Source organism: Cyrtonyx montezumae, unplaced genomic scaffold (genome assembly GCF_038088225.1).
Source record: "Cyrtonyx montezumae isolate F1298 unplaced genomic scaffold, pur_monq_1.0 scaffold_8, whole genome shotgun sequence".
Classification (NCBI taxonomy): Eukaryota; Metazoa; Chordata; class Aves; order Galliformes; family Odontophoridae; genus Cyrtonyx; species Cyrtonyx montezumae.
In genome coordinates this window covers 30,960,764-30,980,432 of record NW_027072089.1, presented here as the reverse complement: position 1 = coordinate 30,980,432, position 19,669 = coordinate 30,960,764, and the positions used below count along the sequence as shown (strand labels likewise).

Sequence of the window (19,669 nt, the reverse complement as noted above, 5' to 3'; positions counted from 1 at the left end):
ATCATACCTACATGTTTATAACACTGAGCCTAACTAGGTCCTCCTCCTGGTGGAGGAACCAGCCAAACATAATGCAAAAGTCTAATGAGACTCAGGTCTTAGCAGAACTGCACCTGCTGTTCAGCAAGCAGTGCTTGCAGTAAGGGATAAAAGTTTAGAGGTCTGTCATATTTAGACTCAATCTTATACATTTTCATCTCCATCTGCTTTGGTGGAGTTGCTCCTATAGACGTAGCATGCCTGAGGTGTAAACTGGGCCTAAGGAGTATACAAGTCTATGGAAAACTCTTCAGAGTCTTCTGAGAAGGGCTTTGTCACTGCTCCCCGCAGCCAGGGAACAATTAGGATAATAGACTTCAGCATTTTGTAGACCTCCAAATTAATGAGGCATTTTTTCCATGCAGTCAGTTTTGTATTTTCTAACTTGTGTGGTTCGGGGATGTAGGAAAATGATAAGTTTTTGTTTCATTATATCCCAGTGGTTTGCATTGCTTATTAATGCCTGGTTACCACAGTGATAGAGAGTAATCTCTGTAATTATGATCTGAAGTCTTTTATTAGAATATATCCTTGTAAATGTTCTCAAATTTAACTACAAATCTAACAAATGACAATTTTTAGAATTGCATGAAATAAAGCACCCAGGAGATTAATATTTAAGTTATGTATCATTACAGAATGTGTTTATGAAAATATTTGATACCAAGTCAATAAAGGATATGCTACTGGGATAAAAAGTATAGTATGACACAAGTGATATTGCTCTGTGCAGTATTCCAGACAGCCAGCTTCCCAAAGCACTAGGGTGCCTAGGTTCAAGCTCTGTACTGGTGGAGTTCTTTTAAATGAACAAAAAAAAAGAAAACATTTATCAGGAATCAATAAAAGAATCTGTTAGAAGGTCTTATGTATGTGTATATATATATATATGTATCTGTAGAGAAACCAAAGGAAGAGGAAAGGAAAAGCCCTGTGCTGACAAGTCATTTGAACTGCCCCTTAGGCTTCCTTCAGATAGTTTCTCCACTTAGATCTGTTTCCAGATTAAAATCTCCTGAGTTAGTACAACACTCTAAGTTTTGCAAGTATTGGGACAACAGTCCTGTATGGGAACAGCCAATATACTGCCATTTGCTTAATACACAGGGAGAAAGTTTCTGCAGGGAAGAACATGCATCACCTGTGGCCTTGAACAGACAGAACGTGACTCTGCATATGTAGTTAATTACAGGATGTAGGAATCATTATCTCCTCTCTTCTCCTTGTCTGTGGATTTTCAAAGCCACCACAGAGGTGATTGTATTTATTTGCCTTTAGTTTAGGTGGAGATGCATCCACATCTTGTATTGGTTTGGGGATATCAGATAGCATTGTGGGACTCTGAGGTATAATGATTGATCAATGAAATTTAGATAACACTTGATTTAAAAAAATCTGACAATGCTTTTTTTTTTTAATGAACAGTTAGCAACACTTTATATCTCGTTAGGGTCTGTGATATAGCTGAGTGATTCCCAAATACTGATAGAGGAAACCTCTGACATGCTGTTACTGTTACTCAAATGCAACTCATCTGCACTTTTCTATTTCATACCTCTTTGTAATGAGATTTCTTACAGGAGAAAACCTTTTCTCTCCTCTCCATTCCCTCCTATATACTTTGATTTCAGTGGGAAACATCATGCTTACTGCTAAGGTGTGGAATTAAGCTGTGAGATGACTTGTACAGTCGACCAACATACAGTCAGCTCTAGGACCTTAAGATTTAGCTTTCCTACTTGTTTAACATGTATGAATACAAGTTACTTCTTTTCCATGTGTTTAAACAAATTACATTTTTTTTCTTATGGACATGAAGTTCACGGAACAATTTCCAGTGCCTTCTCAGCTGTGAAACTCCCCAGTCATCAGTGAAACTGGGACTGCAGAAACAGGGCAATGTTTATAGGGGAATAGATTCAGTATGGTGGTCTCAGTCTTTGAGCTGTTTTGCAGAAATGCAACACATGCTTTTCTGGTCTAACTTCTCCGCAGCACAGCCCCAGCACCATGCTACTGAGGCTTATGGGGAACACAGCTCCTCCTCACCAGCCCCAAAATATCCCAGTTATACATGTTGCCACCCTTGGACAGTCCACAGAGATTCTTCTGGCCAAAAGCCAACATCCTGGCCTCTGCTTTGCCCTACACTGCCCTGCTTCATAACCAAACCTGTTAATGATCAAACGACATTACTCCAGTCTCAGTTTCTACCATCATACATCAAACCACTTTAACCACTGACTATTCTTGTGGAAGTTCGTTTTCCTAAACAGACTCATATTTGGCAAATTAAATATATATAAATATATATAAAATTGTCAATACGAATAATAACAGAGGATTTGTAGCATTTGTGGTGTTGTTAATTGAATTCCTCAAAAGCATATCCTTTCCTATGATCATTACTAGAGCTTTATTATTCTGAACTCTAGAGCAGTAAGACTAAATTTCTTGACACCTCTACAGCATTTGATTTGCGTTGTTGTTGTTTCAGGAAACAAATAATTCATAATCTAACTTGTGTATATGGTGCTTGTGGCCATTCCAAGTGAGGCCATCTTCCATAGCTGCTCTACTATATAAAAAAAAAACTTGTGTTGTTTCCTGTGGTAGAAAATTTGTCAACTTGTTGGCCAAGCCAGTCTAAGATATGAAAAAGGACCATACCTCTGTTGGAAAGACTATTTTTTTTGTGTGTGTGTGTGCATACTGGCTTTAAAAATGTAAAATATTTATATTTTACATTGTATAATATTTGCAAAGGTTCAGGTGTTCCCAGTAAGGAAAGTTTATGCGAGCAGAATCAGGCCCCTCATTGTGATTTTTTTTACCATGACAGTATTTTTATGACCTCTTACATGATGGACTAAATATTTTAGATTTTTTTTTCCGCTGTGAAATCCCAAGCTCGTAAAGAAGCAAAGGCTATAAAATATAATAGATAGACACTGAATCTCCTGTTCTACTTGAATGAGAAAAGGCAAGTTAAAATACAAATAAACTAATAGAGATGTCAAAAATTTTCTGTAGAGTTGAAGCATCATCAGATAAGTATATATAGATACTAGATATATATACTAGATATATAGATATATACTAGATACTAGATATATAGATAAGTATGTTGGTTTTTTTCCTTTTTGGCTATTTTTTAGGGAAAATATTTGGATGTGAAGTGAGTTAAATGAAATAATCGTATTCAGTGTAGCTAGTGTAATTTGTCAGTATAAAATGGATTTCACAGTACATTCTATGACCTGAGTCACTATAGTCACTGCAGGGCCTTTTAAAAATCTTCTGGAAATTTATATTCTACACACCTTCAGTATTTCTGCCTGTGATTAGTACAAAAAGTTGTTCTATTGCTCTTTATTCAGATACACTGTCTGATAAACCTTAGATATTTTAATTAAAAATAAAAACTTTAAAAGATGTTCTATCTAAATTTTAACAATATTGTACAGAGTGGTTAAGTCCTACAATTTTATTCACACCAAGCTTCTACAGTTTTTATTTCTTCTCTGTGCTTCATGTAAATTAAAGTGAATGCTTACAAGGCATAGAAACTACCTTAGACTGTAATTTATTTAAAAAAAAAAAAAAAAAAAAAAACTTGGCTAGTTGGTTTGCTGAACTTCTTAACTGTACATCAAATTCCCATGAACCCTGTTGAAGTTCTCATCACTAATGGCTTTCAGAATTAGTCCATCTATTATACTCAACTACTGTTTGTTTCCTGCATCATTTGGTGGAATGTTTAAGAAAGGCAAATAGATTAGTCACGTATTGAAAAAAGTTTTCTGACTTGAAATATCAGAGGGAGGATATATCTTTAAATGACATCTCAAAGCTCCATTAGGACAGATTCTGCCCCATTTTACTCAGTCCAAGGATGCTGCATAAGACAGGGGTTTCACTGCTTTGTGTTCTGCAGGAGCTGTGGCACACCTGAGGCCAGAATCATTAGCAAGATGACTGAAGATGTGGAGCATCTTCCATTTGAGATACATACACTATGCATAGTGGTGCTTTGAAGCAAATGGGAGTAGAAAGACACGGAGTGGCTTTGCTTGCACTTTTAAGCTGGTATTCACCATTAGGCTTTATTCTTTCTTTTAACAGAGGACAGTTATGGGATGGATGGGAAGGCTAACCTGCCCAGTTTCACTGGTGACATCAACTGGCAAGGACTGGAAGACTTGTACAGAGTGAATGAAAGTGTATATGAACACAGATACAACTATAGACTTAGTCTGGCTGACTGGTCTAATTACTTGAAGGATGTAGATAGAATGTTTGCACTGCTGAACAGTTACTACCAGCAAAATAAAACAGACAAGGCTAACACTGCTCAAAGCAACAGGGACGGAGACGAATCATCTACATCAACCTCAACAGAAATGTCTTCTGCAGAAGAGGCGAGCGGCCTGACTGGAGAAGAATTGCAGCTTATTGTGCCAACAGACTTTGCAGCCTTAGCTTTGAGCACCATGAATTTAAGTAAGGAGGGAAAACTTGAATTAAACAACGATATTTCTGAAAAAAGTAGTTTGAATGACGCACACTGGAGAAATAATCAAGCTGAAAAATGGATGGAGGATAAAGAATCAGACCGTTTTGATATGGATTTCAGTGGAAATGGTTTGATAGAGTTGGAGTCCCGGCATAGCTTCACGCTACAACCCATCAGCATTCCTCAAAAAGACACTCTTCGGGACACTGATGCTATGATAGACATATTTGGAGATCAAATGTATCTTCCCGTGAGGTCCGACGAACCTGTTGTTCATCAGGCTGTAAACGTATCCATTAGGGATTCATCCATCAGTACCCAGAAAACAGGAACGTTTATGAAAAATACAGAACAGAGTCTCATAATGGAAACTCCACAAGTCCTAAATGTAGAAGGCAGTGCCTCATCTCCACTCTCCTTGGGTTAGATCACGTTGCAGATCATTAAATACATTCTCATTTTTTCTTATTAGAAGACTAACAAAGGTAATCATGATAACTGACATTCCGTGTTCACTGTAGATACAATTTGCAGCTAAATTAGGACCAGTTCAGTATTTGCCTGTGTGTATTTTATTCACACGCATACATGCATACTTTCACAAAGATTCTCCTCACTGGAAAGCAAGATTTCCAGCTTTATAATGGAGAGAAATTGTTAACCTTCTAATGCAATAGCACACTCTCTGTAAGCAAAAAAAATTTCTTTGACGGGGACGTTCAAGTGACTTTCTCTATTTCCAAATGATCCCACCACAAATGAATGTTTCAGTCCACCCAATCTGTCTGTGTAATGTATTTTTGATAAATTATTTTAACCACTGGAAATTCCTAATGCCACGCTTTTGACTAAAACAATGTTGCACTTTTAAAATCTGTATGCCATACCATTTATGAATCTAATAACTTACCTGTTCTTTGTTCGTTGACTAGTGTAATTGTGAAACCAATAAATAGACTGACAGGAACGAGATAATCAGCATGGATTGTGGAAACAAGATTGCTTGAATATCATTTTAGCAAAAATATTGCATGTTTTTCTTCCTTTGGTATTAAATTTACTCTCAGAAAGGTATGGCTAATAATGTTAACTATAGGAGGATTCATTTAAATTGGATGGTTTCCCTATATGTGATATCGTCAGTATTAAAAATACATACGGGGTTTTTTTTCTGTTTTTGTTTTGCTTTGTTTTGTTTTTGAATTTTCTTTTTATCTGATACTGGTAGAAAGGTTTACATCAATTCATATATGATTTTGTCACAAGGTCTGATTTTTATTAGCCTGAACGATACCTTGGAAGCATTCTCTTCATTTTGAGACTTAAATTTCTGTCATCACTGTTTTGAACAGACATGAAAGGGAACGATAAAATCATGTTAGATTTACATTACTCTAGATGCAAAAGGTACAGGGAGTAAAAAAGAGTAGTTTAGCCATTTTTGTTGTTGTATTGTTCTAAAGTTTTTTTTCTTGAACTGTTCTGAAGTTTTTTTCTTGAACTTTACCAAACTTTTAATTTTGTAAAGGATAACAGAAAAATAACTTTGAAATTCAGTCCTACTAGAAACTTAATATCTTTTTTTTTTTTTTAATAAATTCAAAATAGTTAGCACAACACCACCAAAAGAGAATTACCTCAAACAGATGTAATTCCATAGCATCCGACTCTTGGAAGTGTTTCCTATCTGTTATGTCTTATTTAGTGTAGCCAGTGTTTTGGGGCTATTGCAAGCACTGCAGGTTAAACTTACGTTCATCACATTGTATTTTCAGTTGAAACTTTTTAAAAATGAGATTGTTTTAGTAGGATTTTAATAATTTTAAGAAGCAGCCTTTTTGATGGACTCTGTACATATGTTAAAATTAACTAGCTCTTTATCTGATGTATGTGTCATGGGCTGATTGATAGAACAAACCTATTTATGGTCATGAATGATGCTATTTGTACATAGGTTTCAAGTTACTAGGATACCAGCTGTGTTTTTAAATCTTGTATAATATTTCTGTGATACTTTTATAGAACAATTCTGGCTTCGGGAAAGTCTAGAAGCAATATTTCTTGAAATAAAAAGTGTTTTACTTTACCTGCTTCGGAGAAGTCCAGATGATCCAGCCTTCTTGGCAATTCAGATTTATTTTAAAAATATGTTATCGATTTCGGCTTTAAGAATCCATCCACACTGAAAGCAATGGGTAATGAAATAACACACTACATTCTGTTAGTTATAAATTATTCCTGGAGATTGTGAATAATATATATTTTTTTGTTTAAGACCCGCTGTGATTTATTTTTTTAAATCCCAATTCACCCGATCCTTTCTTCCCTGAAGTCAGGGCTCAAGGTTGCACAGCTGTGGTTCACAGGAGCAAAGCACTACCCCACCTTGCCATCCCCTGATCCCTCTCTGCAGAGCTGTCCCTAGAACAGCAAGGTGCAATGGGCACAACACAGGGCTCGCTGGGAATGGACCACTGAGAATGGACCACAGGTCTCTAGTGAGGAGGAACATCTCACACAGGAGACCATGAGAAAAGTAACTTGGGCTTCAAGGTAAAGGCTGTCTTACGTGCACTCTTTGTGTCCTTAGTGGCCTTTGAATACAGTTAGCTGCTTAAGTTAAAATCTGTCTCTGAAGCTGCACTTCTTGACCTCTTCTTTCATCTACACAGTGCTTGGACACCTCTGCTCCTGCAGACTTGAAGTTACAGAGGTTGTATGTGAGAATCATGAGAGGGGACCAATGGTCAACGTCAGTGCTTAAACATCTATAATGGCAGTGCTGGATAGACAGTTCTAGAGATATGTGCCTCTGGAAGGCACATTGGCAATGCCAAGGATACATTTCAAAACAGGCTGAGCCAGCAAGTCTGGGACAACTTGAAGTACAAAGGCAAGCTTACAGTCCTATACATCCACCTTACTCATGTCTTTGTGTAGGGAATTATCCAATAACAAACATGTGCCCTCCATTCTCACAGTGTTTCTTTGACAGAGCTTAGCAAGGTGCTTTCTCTTCTCTTAAAGCATTGGCAGAGAGAGTGAAGGGAACAGTGCAGAATTGTCCACCCATTTACCCCTCCAGTCCTTCCTGTGTATGTGATGGTTTGAAGTACTCATGAAATGGAAGATGTGAGTTTGCATCCCCCCTCGGTGTGAAAGTGACCTTCCTTTTTCCAAAGCAGTGCCTTGCCTTCTAAACTATCAGGTGGTTTATGTGGGAGCCTTTTCGAAGCTCTCTTGTAGCAATGTGTCAGGAAAAAAAATTTAAAGAGACTCATTGTGAAGCTTAGAGGTACAGAGAGGACTAAGCTCTGATCCCTGCTCTCTGGAAACATGCATCAACTATAAAACCAACCCAAAGAAAGAGTGACAAAAGCTATCACATCACTAAATGTATGTCCTAAGTGTCATCCTGTGGCTGTCCCAATGAAGTCTGTATTTCTTCCTGTACAGTACTTCTTATCCCACAGCTGAGACAGACAAGCACTGAGCAGCACACATGGCATGACTGTCAGGAAGCTCTTACAGTGCTGGACAGTGACACCTAGGGAAGAAAACAAATGCCTCTATCTGACTTCCTGGGCAAGTGCTTCTTGCAGTGGGAATGGGAAGGCCTGAGAGAAGGACCTGCTTAGTTGGCTTTGTCTGATCTGCGAAACGATGAAAGATGTGTCTTTTCTGAAAGGCACAGTGTCATACTCTACTTTCTGGAAAGGGCCTGGAGCTGATGAAGAATGTCTTTAAGGCTTGCACACCTCTGCTAAGTGTCAGTGTTAGGTGCAGCGTTTCCCTTGGGATTTTAAAGAAGTCAGCCAGTAATGCCTTCACACTCCTGAACTGCATGAGCCACTTCCTGATACCTCCTACCACCTAAAATCCTCAAGAGATATGAACTTCTCTGTGCGAGAACGGAGTGGAGAGTTTTTCAGAAGTGCAGGCCTCAGCATCTCCAAAACCTCTCAAATACCTGTGCTGTCTGCACTGGCAGACACTGAAATGCAACAGGAGAGAGTTTGTGTGGTGGAAAATCTCAGGCCGAGAGGCCATGAGCCATTTACAGAGGATTGGCTCAGGATGGTTCTCACCACCCGAGCACCTGTGGGCATTGGGTGCCCAATGGGTGCGATCCTGTAATAAAATGCCCTCCTTTTGTTTCAGCAAAAGCAATCCAGATGGGGTGCTCTGCCAGCAGCCCACATTGAGAGCCAAAGTCGGAGGGGTACGAGCTGCACAGCCACTGTAAAACCACGTCCCATCTGAGGATGTGCACTCACATCCTGAGCCACCTGGAGCTGCCGAGGGGTCCCTCCCACTGAGGCAGCATGTGTCAGCGCAGAGCTGCACAGCAGTGCCTCCCCTGTGCCCGGCTCTGCAGGGCCCACAGCCCAGGTAGCTCATTTGTTCGGGTATGAACTAGCAGCAGCAGTCTCCACGTGCCTGATGACTATTGACAACTTGATCCGCAGCCCACTCCTTCATTTAACAGCTCTGGTGTTGGACAGAGGAGACATTCATTCCGCCAGATGCTTTTCAATCTGGTTGTATGTTTTGGAAAACGAAATGGATGCTTCTTAGTGCAAGTTCAAGGTTTGTCCCCAGCTTTTGCTGTCTGGCAGTGGGGCGTATGCTGCAGGCCTGTAGTGCTGTGAGGACATGGTTGCTGATGCACACAGCCTGCGGTGCTGAGTGGCTGCAGGAAGAAGGAAACCCACCCTGCCTCAGCCAATTCTGCCTTTTGGGAGCTCCCTGTGGCGTAGCCCTACACCACAAACCACATGGAAATGGCTTGATGTGGTCCAAATTGGAGCCATGGAGCAAAATAAGCACTGCACAGCACAGACATCAGGAGCCCTGTCCTTGGTTCATCCCCAGCTCTATTATGAGCAGCGTAGATGCACACAGACATATACCCCATGTGTTTTTCCAACTCTGACAGTATCAACTTCAAACAAATCTGTTTTTCTTAGCATGTGACCAGTACAAATCAGATTTACTGCTAGAGGAGATGATGAAATTTTACAGTTTATTTCTACACAATCAATGCTTCACTGTGATTCAGACCTCACAGAACTCAGTGGAAAGATTTGGTTTTGTCCGAGCACTAAAAGATGGAATACGTCATCACCTGATCCAGACTGATCACACACTAACCCAGGTACCTTTTTTGTATTTTTTTTTTCTCATCAGAAATAAAACACCCTTGATATGCTACTTTTTATTTTCCAATATCAAGTATTCAAGAGTTTGCTTTGTAAACACACGTTTACAACAGATGCCAACAATAGATTTCATGAAACAATGTGTTACACAGCTTTAAAATTATTCTAAGCTCTGCTGAGAAATAAATATCAATTAAAAATCCCTAAAGTATGCAAAAAAAATGCATAAATCAATTAGTCTTTTACCACAGCACAGCACCCACACGCTCATACAGTCAGACATACTCTACAAATGTCCTTAATACTCTATGCATTTGCTTAATAGTTTTTTATAAAAAAACAGAACAGTTACAGGCAGTGTGCCCGCTCCATGCTCCTATCATGCCACCCAGATTATTTTCTTGCTGCTTAAGTCATTTGGTAGAGGTATGCAGCACAGCCGAGGGCAAAACTCCCAAGTGCTCAAGTGGGGAACAGAGCAGGTCTGTTAGGAGGAAAGCCTTCACTGACACACGGATCACAGTGACTCCACATTTGTTTTTGTTGTTCTTTGTACAGAAACAGTTTTGAATTATTTTGTCCAACTTTTTGCATTGACATTTCCTTCACGTTTTCAAATGTACCTTTGTTAAAGAGGTAAAATTTCCGAGGCGTACCACATCGTGCCACGTAGGATACAAATGCTTCTTCTCAGTGAGCCGCCAAGGTATAGTAACATAAAAGAATTACCTTTCAGTTCCAAATGGAAAGGCAAAATGTTGTCTCAAAGAGTCAACCGACAAAAATCTCAGGTGTAAATCCTAGCTCTCTTGACAGTTGGCCAGATTTGGCTTTTTCCATTGCTGGAGCTAGAACTTGATCCTGTTCTACCCTTCTCTTTCTGATATTTCACAAAAGAACATCAATATCTCAGATCTGAATCCTCGATTTAATTCAAACTCTTACTAACGTTGCCTGGTTAAGGGGTGTCATCACTTCCTGTCATTCCTATAGAATTTATTTTCAGTCTCTGCTTAAGCAAAGCCACTAAAGAAAGTAACATTCTACAGAAGGATGAACACATCATGCAGGAGATTTGCATGGTCTACATAATTTCTACAATACCCCCTAGTGCAGGGCCAAATCCTATACTGCCTCCAGAAAGGACAGAAGTGCTGGGCAGGAATTAGCCCACTAGGAACTATGAAAACCAACTTTGCTGGAGAAGCTCCAGACTTTTAAGAATAAAAACACACGCGGTTATATCGGCATGCCTTAAACATGTCATTGAACTCATAGTGTATCATCATAGAACACTTCAGTACCTATTAGCACCATAGTGTTGCTTCGTCTTTTGTCCAAATATTCTCAAGCTCACTCGTCCCTGAGCTGACCAATACTCTGAATGCTTCTTGTAGCCCTTCATGAATTCCACAGCTTTTCAGCTATTCTATATCATGAATAATATTCAGTTAACAGCATATTCTTTACGACAGTGTTATGGTTCTAACTTGAAACAGAAAACATAAGAAAATGAAGACGAGTAAAATGGAATTTGACCAAATAAGCATCTATTCTATTTTATAAAAATCAAAAACAAGTGAAGTTTGGAGAGCAGCTTCGAAAGTAATGCCTCCTATTTTACTATATTGGTCTCAGAGGTTGATGGTGGTGGTGCAGCAGCAGAAGTGGAACCTTGCCACCAACACTCCATTACATGTTGTTGCTGTGCGATTGATGGCAGCAGAGGGACAATGACAGAATGGCATCTGACATGGAAGTGTGTATGGAGCAACAGTGTGAAATTTTATTCCTTCATGTGGAAAAAATGGCACCCATTGACACGGATCAATGCTGAACGTTCATGGAGACCAAATGGGATGTGAGCACGGCGAGGTGGTGGGTGGTACATTCAGGCTTGGTGACCACGACAGTGGTTGTCTCTGCTGGTGCAGGCTGTAACAAGCACGGCATGCAGACTCTCCCCATCGTTGATGAAATCACATAGCTAATAGTGGTGACTGTTCAAAACTGTGTTTTACACTTTGTATCTGTTGTAATTTCCATGGAAACAAATAGAAGGCATGACTTTTAGAGCGACCTACGTACTTGGAACTTGCAGAGTGTTTGAAAGCCTGCATTAAGTCAAAAGAGCTCATCTGAAGGATCAAAGGAGGCTCATGAACTTATGCTAAAAACTACAGTTATTAACTTCATGTGGATATTGGATATGGATATTGTTAGCTGTCATCCTTATTTTATGTTACACACTCTGTGGAAAGGATAGGGGAATTCTCCTTCCTGAGGACCAGGCATGCTTTCAAAGCTTTGACCATGTATTAGTGTATTATTCAGAACAAAATAAGGAAGAAGAATAAGGATGAACTCCAGTCATAACCAGTCCCCACACTGAAGGCTCCCCATTTCAACTCAGTGAAAATGCTTACGCTTAACCTTTTTTCAATTACTAGATTAAAAAAAATTATATAAGAGATAAATAAAAACCCTAATTCTATATCAAATAATTAATCTAGCATCATGACATCAACTGTTCAACTTCTAAATGCTCTAAGGGATAAAAATGCCTCAAAAAGCAAGTCCAGCATGTGAAGAACCTTAAATGTATTATTACAGGTTTAATCTACAACCAGCAGCAAGCACTGTTGAAAGCTCTGTCAGTTCAGACTGATGTAATTCTGTTTCTAGGAGTTTTAAACCCCTGGAAAGCAGTCACAGCTGGATGGCTTCAGCTGTGGGAACACAGATACTGCAACACGACATTTCCTATGCTGTTATAAAGGAGAGATTATTGAGAAAAAAGACAAACTTGTTAAGGGAATATTTTGTCTTTGATCTATGAAGAGTAGTACTAAACAGTGACCAGAGTATAAAAGCTAAACAAGCGCTTTATGTCACTTAGTTTGCCTCTACTTGCTAATACATCAGCTTGTTGATGTCCAACATACGTTACAGGTCTCATTATCAGACTGCTGAGGCTAAGAATCTGGCTCCACAATAGCAATAAGACACTTTGGACCTATTTATCATCAGTTTTATGTTAATATAACAACATGAAGAGCAGTGGTATTATACACTCAGAAAGAGTAGTAAGGCAGCAATAATTCAGGCAATTTGGGGGAAAATCTGCAAGAACAGTACAGAAGGTGATGACCCCTCTCCCCAGCCATGCTCACTGGAGTTCCATACAGCAGTGAGGTTCAGATTAGTCATTCAAACATCTAGGTCCAAATCCTGTGAAAGAGCACTGTCCAAACCTACACACTTACAAGTGATTTCATTGGCTTTAAGGTCAGAAAGATGCCCTCATTTATTCTGTATCCACACACAATATCTAAATTTTCAGCCAAGACTGCTTTACGATCTAGATATAGAATATATATTTGAGCAAGTAGATGAAATGTTTTGAATATGGAAATTACCATTATCTGAGATGATCAGACACCTGCCATCTCTGGCTGGATGAGGTTGGATGCCATCAGCCAGGATGACTCTTATTCTAGAGCCAGACAACTACTGCTTGCTGTATACATGCTTGGAATGCCCTCTGCTTCTCTAAGCAGAATATTAGTAACACTAATATTAGTATCAATATTAATGTCCCTCACTCCACAATCACACCTTCACCCAGAATTAAGAATTCTAGTAAAGAATTCTAGTAAAAATTTTACAGTTTGTAATGCTAAGTGTTGCTACATGGAACTCTCTTTTATTTGAAAAAATAAGCATTCCTCCATTGCCAGATATAGAAGTAGCCACGTGTGCTATGGGAAAGTACTTGACTGCCATTTTGTGCTCTTCTGGTGATGATCACTGAATCCATGGGTAAAAAAAACATCTCAGCTAGGAAATTACTCCTTGGGTAAAGTAACTCCTTTCTGGATGCACATGGGATTCAGTCCAATGCCTATATTCATGTATTATTTTTAAATGCAACCCTTAAGTATATAAATTTACACATCTATTTAAGTGTTCTGCTGGATCAGAGCCATAATGAATCGTTATGCTATAAATTTACGAGCTGTATTTTTTTAAAAAGCAAACATTTTTAAAAGCACTACACTCAAGTGTTCCTAATTAATTTAAGGGCTTTCAAACTTAACATTTCTAACACCTGGGAAGAGATTTGTACCCTTTCTTCACGTAACAGAAAGTTCTGAAGAACAGCAAGTTATTACATGCATTTTTAAAGATACAATGGCTGGACAAAGAACAAAAATTAAATTGCATCATAATATTTAGCTTATTTCTTGTAACTGCTCACACTGTACTAAAAATATATGTGAAATGTCACCAGTTCTAAATTATTCCATATTACATCCAGTATGCTTATGAGAAAAAGAGAACTAAGAATAGGCTACTAGGCTTTGCCTAGTACTGGAAATACAGAGCATCACTCTCCAGTTATTCCAGCCATGACTACCACAGAACTGCAGGGGAGATCACCTAGTCCAACCCCCTGCCAAAGCAGCTCCCTAGCCCAGGTTGCACAGGTAGGCATCCAGGTGGGTCTTGAATGTCTCCAGAGAAGGAGACTCCACCACCTCTCTGGGCAGAGGTTGTGACTACATCCACTGGAATCTGTATGAGTCACCCAATATGAACAGAGTGGTTCATAAGCTATGCTCAAATGCACCCAAGGCTATCGTTACTCCTTTTCTGAAGTACTCCCCTTTTTGAGGAAACAGGGAGACACCAGAGGCCTTAGATAAGAAACGATGATCTGTTCTGTCACATCTATGTACTGGGGCTACTTCTTCCCTCACATCCCTCAATCTAAACCAGGAATAACTTGTGCAAGAGGAAACTGGCCTGTTCTTATGACAGCATGGCTCTCTGGGGACTTGTACTTAAACTCTAGGTGTCATCGCTCCCTACTATCCCTGACTCATTAGCTGCAGGTAAAAGACTTCAGTATTCTACCAGTAACTTAGTGTGGATGAGCAGGAGGGCAGAACTCCTGCTTTACAGGTTCTTGTGTTTGCTGCTAACCAAACTTAAAGCGTTTGCAGGGAAAGAGGAGGATGTCAAAACTTACAACTTAACCCAAAATGACTTTGGAATTTTACACTTCATGGTGAGATGGCTTCATGACAGGAAAGGAGCACGATCACCTTTGGTGGATAATAGGTAAAGCTTTTCCTTTGTGAATCAGTTTGGCACCACGCATTGGTGGTGACTAAGATCACTGATGGTGATATGGATGCATACATCTTCTCTGGCAACTCTGCTTCCTCCTGCAACAGTAGCCTCAGAAAATAGTGTTGGCTCAGCAGATTTCAGTCCATATTTCTGTCACTGCTGACAAGGCTGGAATTGACTTCCCTGGTGAGTTACTGTTTTTACCCTGCATGCCTCTATTGGCTTAGTTTAGACTGTTACAGCTTATTTATAACAAAGCCTCCTTCAAGAATAAATCAGAAGTTGTCCAGAGGCTGTGTTTTCTTTCCCTCAGAGGATGTTGATTGAATTAAATGATCTGGTAGAAATAAGTTGACAAAATTATCTAGATTAAAGAATACTAACAAATGTTTAGGTTGTTTTTGTGAACTATATCGTTTTGAAATGAAAATCAAAAAGGTACAATAAGGTATGCAAACACTGCTTTTACAGTATTTCTGAAATGAATACATTTCCTTCTGTGTTCCAGTTTCTCAGACATTAAATAAATGCTTTTTAGAAGCTGAGGTGTCAGGATTTCCTAAAAAACAGAAAGCCTCAATTCTGACAAGCTCTGAATTCCCTTGCGATCAGCTCAGAAGCTGCAGCAATTGCAGATGTGTCACTTACATCACTCTCATTCTTTGTGATCAGTGTTAGCTCCTGACAATCCTACAAGCCTAATCTGCTCTCACTCGATATTCGTATGGAAAAGATGTGCACACAATGCATGAAATAGAGTAGATCAGGACAGATGATTCATCTCCAGCCTCTTTATCATATCATTTATGATTCCCTAAATGCTCTGTTTCTGAGGTATTTGAAGATTGTCTCTTTTCACTTCATCCCATGCTGATTAAAATGGGTGACTGATTAAAGTGGATGGGTGATGGGCTGCAATTTCACTTTGTCCTACTACTTTGCCTCAAATTTTGCCAGGACATGCATTTCTTGATGCAAGAAGCACTCAAGACTGAAGGAGGAGGAGACACTTCTGTCATCTATTCTGATCTGTGTCAAAAAATAAATTGTCCCCAGTACCTCTGAGACAAGGAAATTTATTCCTTGGGATGAGAAGTATAGAAGCTAGAATCCCAGGTGGCACAACTGACTGCAGATATATCGTGCCCAGTGGCTGCACAAAACAAAAAAAAATTCTGAGGCTTGAATCCAAAAAGCTATTAGTACATACAGAAAAGCAGAAGGTGATTATAATGATATTCTATGCTGTATTTTAGAGTAGAAGCATTTGACTTTGCAGCCAAAGAGAACTGAATTAATAACAAGTCACATAAATGGACTGAGACATTCTGAAATAAGCAGTCAACATTTTTAGCAGGGGAGCCAAGCCAGTGGGTAAAGCCACATGCTGGTCAAGGAGACATAGGAGATGATGGAAGGCAATCAGCAAAGGAGAAGGAAACCCAGATGCCAAAGAGAGTATTCCCTTTAACTTCAAGGGAAAGAGGACTTGGTTCTATATATGTTTAATCATCTTACAAACTGTAAATTAAAAATTAAACCAGGAAGAAAGTCCTTATGTTCCTAAAGTTCGGCTCTCCCCTATTTGATTTCATGCAGGCTACACACATGGAAAAATCCAAGTCTGACCATCACTGAGTTCTTTTAATGCTTCTTATTTCCTAAACTAGTAAGGCTTTCCCTTCAGGGCAAAATACAGCTTTGATTTTCCAGTGTCCACTTGAAATCGTTCCCTGCCCTTTCAGACATCGTTAGTACATTGTAAGAAGGGCACTACAAAGCCTCCAGTGCAATATATGAAATGCTAAGGGCAGGGAAGAAAACACACCATAGTCATTTGGAATAAGTAAAGGCCACACCACATCTCATGGGTCCCTGCTTGCAGACAATTTATATTCTTAGCTCTTCCCTGGATAGGTGGAGGAGAGCCAATTCACCCTTTGTGCTCACAGAAAGCTTAAATAGAAGCCAAGGAAGGCTGGCCACATGTGGGACAAACCATACACCTACAACATTCAGGGTGGTTTCAGCAGCCCTCCCCAAGGCAGGCAGCAAGAGAGGTGGAGCCAGGGCAGAAGCACCAGGGAGAAGCACCGCAGCGGTGCCATCAGTTGGGAGGAAGGCCTCATGCTGGACATGGGGGCAGCCCACATGCTCACAGTCCACATGCTCACAGTCCACTTGAAGATTTCTCTGCTAAGTCTTGTGGAGAGGTGTGCCACCCTGGCTCCACACAGTCAGTCAGAAACAAAACAAGGCCATTAGCTCTCCCCTGAGGTTCCTTCACCAAAGCTGAACCAGACTGGCATGCACTTCTGAAGCACAGCCAAGCACTTCCTATGAGCCATAGCTGGTTAAAGTATGGATCTAGTGCTATAAGGGCCACCCAGGTGGCCTATATCACTACAGAAATACGTCTGGTATGTTATGTGTACATGACTCCTACACCTTAACGTTATCACAGATTAATGCTTAAGTGCTTTTCTTACTCCAAATATTATTCCCTCCTAGCTTGTGTACTTTGTGAACAATGACTGCTTCCTACCAAATGAAAATTAATGCACATTTTGACAGGACAAAGATATAATGTCTCAACATTTGCAAACATTACCTGACGCATAACTTTTGTATGGCTTAACATGTTGTTAACAGTACTTTAAGTGTTGTGTTCTTTTTTATTTTATCATGTATGTCTGAAAATAGCCCCTTTCAAATTCAGTCGCAGTAATGTCTTTAAAAGCAAACTTTAAACATAGTTTGCTGCACATACAATTATCCGAGTAAGTTGCATAGTTTAAACAAGTTTAGTTGTGCTTTGTAGCAGAACTCACAGTAATTATTCATCTCTTAAAAATATGATTTGCAGATGTGAAAGATGATACATTTAGTATTTCTGTGACATATAGACATCAACGATATGAGTTTTTGTCACTCTTCCACTAACTTCTGCTGTTCATAGTACCTCACCCTTACACTGATATTAGATAGAGCATGGACATTTAATGGACACACCTGAAATTATTACAAACACAGTTTTTAAAACTCCATTGTCAGGAAGGGAGAATTAAGAACTTGGGTTGATTTGAGGTATCCAGCCCTCAGGAATATACTACAGTTGTTTGCATTAAGCTTTGTTGGTTTTACCATGTGTTACATTTAGATTAAAAATAGAAGGCACAGTTGTTTTACAAGGCGCCATAATTAAGTCAACCAACAAAACTAAACGTTACATTACCAAGCCAGGGGTCTATATCTCAGCAGTGACTTCCTCCAACACATTTTCATTTGAGGAATTTATTGCTTCTGAAAAGGGGCCAGGGTATGTCTGTGCTATGCAGTTCATTCCTTGTGCCATACCAATGTCTCCTCGAGAACTGAAGGTAGGGCAGGATCTAGTCTGTGCATAGTTTTGTTGGAGTCCAGCTTGGCCAACCATCTCACTCACAGTGTTCACCGGCGAAGCCCTCCATCTCTGTCTCTGCAGTTGCTCTTCTTTACACTTAATGGAATACCAGGCCAGAAAAATAAAAAAGAATCCCACAAACTTGAGAGCAGCAGCCAACCCAAAGTAGACAAAACGAAATGAGGTGACATCATATTCCCAACAAGATCCTTGTACGCCACAGTCCTGTTGCCAAAGCATGCATGTGGTATCAATAACAGCCCCAAAATAAATTGGAGTGGGAATGTAAGCTGAAATAAAAATAGCAACAGAATTAATACGTGCTAGCAGATAGAGGAAGACTTCTGAAGAAACTATGTATGTAAACCGAACAGGTGTAGGTCAAGAAGTTCCAAGATTTCTACTCCTCTATTCTTCCCACCAGCACTACTCATCCCACTAAAGAAACACACCGCATAAGCGACAGCGTTAAAGCTAAGACAACACAGCACCAGCTTACAGTATCTACTGCTTCACTTTGTAGATCCCAGTCAGCTCTTCATGAACTATGTAAACCCCAAAAGAAACTCCAGTGTTGCACTCAGGAAATAAAATCAACAGAGAAACAAAATGAGATATTATCTCCGCATTGTTACTTGTTGAACATCCATTATCCATAAGCTGGCAAAGAGTGGAGATTGCTGCTTTTGATTAAGGAGGCAAAGCTACAAAAAATTGTAAAATGTTTCTCTTACCAAAGACGGATGGAAGTGATAAGACCATTAGATTTTCAATCTCTCTTTTGAAGATATCTTCCTCAGAAACAGAATTTAACATCTAAAACTGCCAGACCCTTAAATGCTCTGTTTCCCCTGGAAATATGACACCTTTAAGATGAGTCAGAAAGGGCTGTCTTCAAAGAAAACTGCTGTCTTACTGCCCAGATGCAACTTAGAATAGTCATTGCTCACTCTATGCATGTTCAGTAGTAGCTGAACACCGGGACTAGTTGGGATTTTAGGAGTTCAAGAGGATGAGCACCGGCACTTCATCTTCTTTTCCGAGTAACTCCTATTTCTGTCCTTGAGTATGCAATATTATTTGTGGGAAAGGAGAAGGACTAAAGACAGACACAATCCTGCTATGGACAATATTTCAAAGACTGAAACTGTTTTGGTTTTTTTTTTGTGTCATCTAACTGGATCAGGAAATTACCAGTAGTTGTCAGGAAAAAAATATCAGTTTGTCAAAAAATGAATTATGTCAAGATTGGGACGGCTATTCTGGCAAATTGTTATTCTGGAAGGGTTTTTAAGTAAAATTTGAAACTGCTACAATATCTCTTTCTGGGACAAAAATATTATTCCAGAAAGTCAATAATAAAAATACTTTAAATATATTGTCAGTTACAACATTTTCAGAAGCTGTTGA

At 39.4% G+C, this 19,669-nt stretch overlaps 2 protein-coding genes across 3 annotated transcripts in view; one reads left to right on the top strand and one right to left on the bottom strand.

Moving 5' to 3' along the window:
• SULF1 (sulfatase 1) overlaps positions 1-6,829 on the top strand; it is a 67,068-nt gene extending 60,239 nt beyond the window's left edge. The window contains exon 18 of one of the 2 annotated variants that reach the window (XM_065751814.1): positions 4,165-6,829. In XM_065751814.1, the coding sequence (XP_065607886.1) occupies positions 4,165-4,982 (818 nt within the window). In that variant the 3' untranslated portion in view covers positions 4,983-6,829. The remainder of the gene's footprint in view (positions 1-4,164) is intronic. The other variant, XM_065751813.1, reaches the window with a different exon arrangement.
• A 10,191-nt stretch (positions 6,830-17,020) lies between these two features.
• SLCO5A1 (solute carrier organic anion transporter family member 5A1) overlaps positions 17,021-19,669 on the bottom strand; it is a 66,067-nt gene continuing 63,418 nt past the window's right edge. Inside the window, exon 9 of the mRNA XM_065751832.1 lies at positions 17,021-18,549. Within this exon, the coding sequence (XP_065607904.1) occupies positions 18,104-18,549 (446 nt within the window). The 3' untranslated portion in view covers positions 17,021-18,103. The remainder of the gene's footprint in view (positions 18,550-19,669) is intronic.